Source organism: Myzus persicae, unplaced genomic scaffold (assembly GCF_001856785.1).
Source record: "Myzus persicae strain clone G006 unplaced genomic scaffold, MPER_G0061.0, whole genome shotgun sequence".
Lineage (NCBI taxonomy): Eukaryota > Metazoa > Arthropoda > Insecta > Hemiptera > Aphididae > Myzus > Myzus persicae.
The window spans coordinates 90430-97709 of NW_019104165.1; the positions used below are offsets into that span (position 1 = coordinate 90430).

General features: G+C 24.5%; 2 protein-coding genes across 2 annotated transcripts; one reads left to right on the forward strand and one right to left on the reverse strand.

Moving 5' to 3' along the window:
• The first annotated feature begins 2817 nt into the window (after positions 1–2817).
• On the forward strand, positions 2818–3476 carry LOC111039494. Its single transcript, XM_022323031.1, has 3 exons — positions 2818–3021; positions 3081–3246; positions 3318–3476. Exons 1-3 carry the CDS (start codon positions 2818–2820, stop codon positions 3380–3382), a joined length of 435 nt encoding a protein of 144 aa, XP_022178723.1. The 3' UTR covers positions 3383–3476.
• Positions 3477–4861: 1385 nt separating this feature from the next.
• Positions 4862–6578, reverse strand: LOC111039502. The gene is made up of 3 exons (XM_022323035.1): positions 6511–6578; positions 6309–6401; positions 4862–5028 (listed from the first exon to the last, which is right to left on the reverse strand). Exons 1-3 carry the CDS (start codon positions 6574–6576, stop codon positions 4903–4905), a joined length of 285 nt encoding a protein of 94 aa, XP_022178727.1. The 5' UTR covers positions 6577–6578; the 3' UTR covers positions 4862–4902.
• Between the last annotated feature and the right edge of the window lie 702 nt (positions 6579–7280).

The following is a 7280-nucleotide window of genomic DNA, read 5'->3' on the forward strand; positions in this document are numbered from 1 at the left end:
CAAATATAAGTGCCGATTGTTGTTTGTCAATTTGATCAACATAAATATAATTGTACCAGCTTACTATCAAATTATTCTCTGGACCAATATTATGTAAACAAAAAATAATTACAATATAATATTTGTATATTGAAGTAAGGTGAAATTTATGTTTTTCATTGGATTAATATGTTTTCTTTTAATAAATGCAATTTACCAATGATTAATCATTTTTCGATCTAAAGGATTTTTTTATCATAAAGGGGGTTTTGTACACATTTTTCTTAAAAAGGGGCGCATCAGATAGGAAATATATTTTTCAGATGGATGTAAAAAAAAATTGTTCACATTATTTATTTTATTTATTTGACCAATGACTCCGAAATACCATAGGTTCCTGATGGCCACTGCACCGTCATACATCATCTACTTTTGCACTTACATTATTTATTAGCATAACTGCTTTAATAATCAGTTGGGCTAATACAGTACCTATGAATTAATTTAACCGTTTAGAAAGTTAAAGATAATTTATAAATAGCAATAATTGTTAATGATAGAATAACCCTTAACATTTCTTCTAGATACAAATAAGGCAAACTACAACCTAAACTTTCTAACAAAAAAAAACCAATGAGTGATCAGATTTTTCCCCACAATAAGGAGTGCTTACATCTTCACTTTCTTTTTTAAAATATCATCAAATACTAAAATGCTGGGGTTTATTTCAATCATTCGTTGATGTTAATTTATTTTCTAGAAGCATAAATAATATTGTGTCTAATCCACAACCAGTCTTGCTTATAGATAAATAACGGTGAATTGTTTTAACTTTAACACTAGAAAGTGTGAGTAATTTTATTAATTAAAAAATTTCTATGTAGTACGTGATCTAGAAAATATATTTAAATGCTGTCTTTATACTTATTATTATCTGTTGTGTACTTGTGTCTAAATGAATCATAACTTTGATAATAATTATATACCTTGTGTTTAAAAGTATATACCTACATAAGTGACAAATTCTCTTAATATCTATGTCCACTAGAATTTTTTATTTTACCTGATGCAATAATTTAATTTATGACATAGTGATTCATTTACAGTAACATTGTAAATATTGAAATAATTACTTAGTGTTTTTCTTTTAATTATTTTAAAGTTGTTATTTTTGAATTGACCTTAAATTAAAAATCATAAATAATTAATCGACCATTAATAAAAAAAATATAAGTTGATATCTTTTAATTGTTTTTCTAATATTCATCCTTTTTTTAATCTATACTGAGCAAGTCTTTAATTTTTTTATTTAAACTTTTCTTCATTGGTCGCATACCACTAACCAATAATTTTTAATAATAAAAAATAAAAAACTTAATGTTCTCAAACTGATAACTTTAAATGTATTCATGTTATCCAAATAATAAAAACGCTACGTCATAAATAATGTTCAACCCTATGCGTTGTGGAATTTTGGTGATTATACTATGAACACCGAGGCTGGGCATTAATGATTTAAAAATTCAAATCAAGCTAATATTAACTAATATTAAAATACCTAACTGGTTACTTTTTTTAGAACTAATTTTCATCTGAATTAGTTACTTTTTCAACATATTGAACGTGTTAATTTCAAGTTAATTTTATACAGATTTATTGAAAATTAAATTCGATTTTTAATTACATATAATTAATAACCATTAATGTTTATAATGTGTCCATGATTTTAGGTAACTACGAAATGGTCAGAAAAAAATTTAAAAGATTTGAAGAGGAGTCAAGCTATTGTGGTGAAACAACCAATGACAAAACAAGGGGTCGAGGTAAAAGAAAAAAATACAAAATTTAAAGCTTTTTTTCCTTATTAGATGGTAACTTACCAGATGACCAAGTATCTCTTATGAAGGCAATTCCAAATCAACCAACATGGACAAAAAAAAAAAATAGTAATGAATTAATTTATTGATTAAAACAAAGATATACATTTTTTAAATATGCATAGACATTTTAGATATCAAAAGTAATAAAAATTTAATATTGTATGATGATACCAAAAAAAAAAAAACTACTAATTATATTTAATCACTTTTTAATATATTTAATTTAAATATTTTTAGAAGTTGAATCAATACATAATTGAGAAGAAATGTTTTGAGCAGTAATGGTTCATCAAGTATGCTTATACTTACTAGTTTTGTATTGAAAAATAATATAGTAACAACATTTATTGATTAAAATAAATAGTTATACCAACACTTTTTAAATATGCATAATATTGTTAAATAAACCTTTTAGGTATCAAAATCGCTATAAATGTATTTGACCCACATCATCATTCAACTGAAAAAACATTAACCAATCCTACAGGTATAACATTGAATATATAATGTAACCAAAAAAAACTACCTATATTTAATTATTTTTTAATATATTTAATTTAAATATTTGTGAAAGTTGAATCAATTCATAATAGTGAAGATATGTTTGGAAGTAATGGTTTATCAAGTATGTTTATACTTCCTAATTTAAATACATTGACATAGTCCAAGTATTCTCATAATTTACTAAACCTTTCATATTATTTTAGTGTCAAATGCAGAGGACAATAATGACATGTCTGGAATTGAACTTTTAACCAATACTCCAACAAATGCAAGTAACATATTAATGCATTGTCACTCTCCTGCAGTTAGTAATAATGTTGGAATGGTGACTAATGAATCATGTAAAATCTTAACAACTATACTACAGCTGTAATGCCTTATTATTATAATATTATGTATCATGTATATTATTATTGTTTAAGAAATAGGTGTTTTATCAAGAATTGACATTTTAATGGAAAAACAGTTGAAGTCCAGTCACTATACAAATTGTCAACTCCAAGATGTTTTAAAACAGAACAAATCAACTTTAAAAGATTGCAATACTGGTGTCCAAGAGAAGTTTAGAAATGTGTTTTGTAATTTTCCTCTTAGGAACCTTTCTGATGTTGTGGAAATGGAAGAAAAATTAAAAGATTCAGCATCATATCATTTAATGGTAATAAAATATGTGTAATAAATAGCTTTACTTTTATCAATAACTTATTGATTATATAGAAAACCAGATTACGGCAATGTGAGTGTTCTGCTAACTTAAGTGATTCAGTTACATCAATGCTTCAAACCCTTTTCACTGATGAATGGGCAACGCACTATAATTTTGACAGTAAAAATAACTTGAAAAATCCTTTTAAAGAGTCAACCATTTACCATATAATAATTGGTGAGTAATTTATTGAAAACATTTTCCAATTGAATTATGAATTTTATAAATAATTGTGTTTGTTAAAATAGATGTAACATTGACTTTTCATAAAAATGGAACAGAGCACAATGTCAAGATTAGAATAAGAATTTGATTAGGATAGGCATCCACACGAATATCCAACAGGGAACTTAAGAAAAATAAAAATAGTTTTAATTGTAGACAATAATTTTATACATATTATATTTTATTGACTTTTAAGTACCTTCATTTGATATACTTAATATAATAATAATAATGTACCTAATAAAATAATAATAATATACCTAATATTTTTACTCACTAGAATTGATTGACATTACGATACTGACTGATTATAACTTATATTTTTATTTTTATTCACGATATCAGGTATTTATAATTTATAAAATGACTTCAAAATTATATTTTTATATTGTTTCTCATAAAGTATAAGAATAAAATAATATAATTGACCCAAATGTCCATAGTGACGATTAATTGTAATGATCTCAATATAATTAGTTGTTAACTATCATTATTTAATACAAAAATATTTTTAGTATTTTTTTCATATAATTATTTTTAAATAATGCATCTTTATTATTGTCATTAATATATATGGTTATAATATTTTAATAAACATTGTAGGTAGTTTTGAATTAATTTTTGAACATTATTTGATTAATATTTTATAGCAACTCACAGAAATGTAATTTCAGTCAACTGCAGTAGTCCCACAAAACTGCAGCATATGGACTAATTTTCTAGACACCTGACAAATCTATTTAGATGTTATGTAGATGTCATTATGTCAACTCTTTAGATGTCTTATAGATGTCAGAAATAGACCCAAAATAGTGTTGCATAATAACCAATTCTAACATCTATGTTAACTCCATTTAGACGTCAGATATGAGTCTAAGATATTTGTTGGTTGTAGTAATATGCATCTCTTTGACGTTTCAGTAATAGATGTATGTAGATGTCAACTCTTAGATGTCTAATATCCGTTAGGTGTAGACCCAAAAAATTGTTGCATATAGACATATTTTAGACATATGTCATATTTATTTAGACATCAAATAGACGTCACCAACATATTTGGATAAAGTATATTAGACGTCTCAGAGATGTCTTAGTGTTTGCTGGGATATAGGCACAACACAAGCTTTGTGATACTGGTTATTAGTGTATGATTGTGAATTTACTAATTACGATTACCTACCCTATGTCCTAGCTGGTACTCGTGAAAAACAAAATATGTAGGCTATTATTAGGTACCCTAACCACGTTTATAAAATAGTATGTATAGACGTTTAGTAGTGTGGGGTATACAATAGGTACTGATTATAAAAAATTGTGCTCTTGAATATTCGTTAAATTGTAAGTAAATACAAATATAAGATCAATGTATATTTATATTTTATTAGTGTGCAAGTAATATTATATAACTTTACTTTTATTTAATTACAATTACTATTTTAATTTTCTAAATCGTCTGAATCATCAATTACTAATAAATTTACTTTCTTCACTATATATATGTTTTTATGTTAATTATTATGTAATTTATAATTGTATCTTTAACTAATTTATAAATACTGTACAGAAACAAGCTACTTTGCTACAAGGGAAGATAATTTTCAATTGGAATTAATTGAATTTTGTAGTAAATATTTTTGCCAAGTAGGATATAGTGTCATTGTTGAATTTTAAAATCATTGGGTGATCTTTCATCTGTATTAATGTGATCATTCCACTAATCAACAAAATGAGTATCTGCAAACAAATAAAAACAATAAAAACTAAGCAACAAATACTTATTATTTAGGTACTCAAAATTCAAACAAACTAAAAACCCAAAATCGTATTTAATAAAATGTTAAATTAATAAGTTATTTTTTCATCTTTATGAAAGACTTCAAATTAATTAATTTTAATTTTAATTATTTTTAATTCTTAAGTATTTTAATGTTTTAATATAGCTTAATTTTTTAATTTTCTTTAACTACCTAGTAACCATTAAATCTTTATTATAATTAATTTAGAAACTAAGTAACTAAATTGTATTTATAGTACACAAAACAATGAACAAATATTTTAAGAGTTATGAGAGGAAGCTTTATTTTCCACATCATGTATGTTTTTTCAAATTTTTTTGAACATTTTTTGTCATTTTTATATATTTTTATGGTTTAAAGTTATTTTTTTCTAAATATTATAAGTACAAATACAATTTTATAAAAACTTAAAAAAAAACATTGAATAAATAAATACCAACAATTTTGTTTACTAATATTTTTAATTTTATTACGTATTATGTTTACTCCTATGATCTATGACTTCAGCTACAAAAAAATACTTGCTGATAACTGTCGAAGCTTTTTATTTGAAAATATTCAATAGCATCTGATTATCTATTGCTATAATGAAACACAAAATACAACAAATTAAAATTTAATTTTATATTCATTTAAATTAACTTTTAATTTATTTGGGCATTTTTTTAATCTATGCACACATTACATCTAACTTTTTTGAGGCATTTTTCTTGTTTTGTATTGCATTTAAATTGACTCCCTATTTATAACTAAATCTGACGTTTATTAAACTAATTGAGTACTATATCCACGTATAGCTAGCAAGTATTCACTTAATATTACCTAATATTATATACTATTCAACAAAAAATATTATATTAATATATTGTATATAATAATAAAATATAATATTATTTATGGGTTACTAGCATGATGACTAAAGGTAGGTATACAATTCAGTGAACGTTTTTAAATCATAAAAGTAAATTTTATACTTATTTTTTATTTTTAGCTGTGTGTTGTTGGGTGATTTTGTAATATTTACTTAGCTATTTGCTGTTAAAAATTGAAACTAAGAGAAAGGGTGATTCGAAGCAAATCAGAGAGAGAAAAAGAAAACTCTTAAAAAAACCAAGTTATAGTAGTTTAAATATCAAGTATGTGCTACATAATTAACAATTATAATTTATAGTACCTACTATTATGATTGGTTTACAAAATATACCAAAGCTTACTTACTGATGTGACAACATTTAAATTGATATTGAAAAATCCAAATGCCGAAATTTTGTCTGAATCACATATAGATATTTGATTCATGAACATTTTGATCTGAATATTGAAACATTTAAATTATAAAAAAAAGGAAATGTATCTCATGTAGTTTTTACAGTAAAAACTAAAAATAAATACTATTAATAAAACTATAAATATATTTTACCTGTCGTTTTTTGTGCAAGTGTAAATTTGAAATTCGGTATAACCTTAGATATGATATCATCTCCATTCTCTGTAAAAATAATTTAAAAATACTTTTTTTAAATGTGATTGTCTATGTTTAGTTTTGTAGTTAAGAAAAAAAAATTAGTTCTATCACAGTACCTACATAAGTTAAATGACATTATCATCACTCCGAGTATTTTTTTGTATAATTTGTATACTAAATGTAATATAGAACCTAAGTTGTAAGTATTTTAAAATATTATATATATTATATGTATAGGTAAAACATAAAACTGTGAATATAAATAAATACATAATTAACGAAAATATGAAGGCGAACAGACTGAATAGCACTTTGAGTTACCTTCTCGTTTATAAATGAAACAAAAACGATAATAGACATCAAAAACATGACAATTTGTCCGTGGACCATCAGTGGTAATATTAGTTCCCAGACATTTGATGAGGTTAAGAAAATATCCTTGTTGATAATATAATAAACAGTGATAAGCAAACTGATATAGCTGAATGTGAAGAAGCCCAAAAGCAATGGACCATAACCAAGTGTAAACATTTTCAACAATTCGCAGAGTTCTGAGTGTAACAGCCTCATATTTTCCATAAACTCCACTATTTCGATGTGTGTCCATTGGCCTGAAACATCAACTAAGTCGGTAGGAAGACATTTCCAAAAATCGTTTAACATCTGAAATCTGATATACAAGTTTTGAAGAAAGAAACACGAAGATATCGTCACTGCGAAATCTA

What these genes read in the sequence shown, in the direction of transcription:
- LOC111039502 (XM_022323035.1), bottom strand. Translation starts at nt 6,576, where the DNA reads ATGGAGATGATATCATATCTAAGGTTATACCGAATTTCAAATTTACAC. An exon ending in ACTTGCACAAAAAACGACAG is followed by an intron (nt 6,402 to 6,510) that starts GTAAAATATATT and finishes TTCAATATTCAG; the next exon opens with ATCAAAATGTTCATGAATCA. An exon ending in ATTTAAATGTTGTCACATCA is followed by an intron (nt 5,029 to 6,308) that starts GTAAGTAAGCTT and finishes ATTTGTTTGCAG; the next exon opens with ATACTCATTTTGTTGATTAG.
- LOC111039494 (XM_022323031.1), top strand. Translation starts at nt 2,818, where the DNA reads ATGGAAAAACAGTTGAAGTCCAGTCACTATACAAATTGTCAACTCCAA. An exon ending in CAGCATCATATCATTTAATG is followed by an intron (nt 3,022 to 3,080) that starts GTAATAAAATAT and finishes TTGATTATATAG; the next exon opens with AAAACCAGATTACGGCAATG. An exon ending in CATTTACCATATAATAATTG is followed by an intron (nt 3,247 to 3,317) that starts GTGAGTAATTTA and finishes TTGTTAAAATAG; the next exon opens with ATGTAACATTGACTTTTCAT.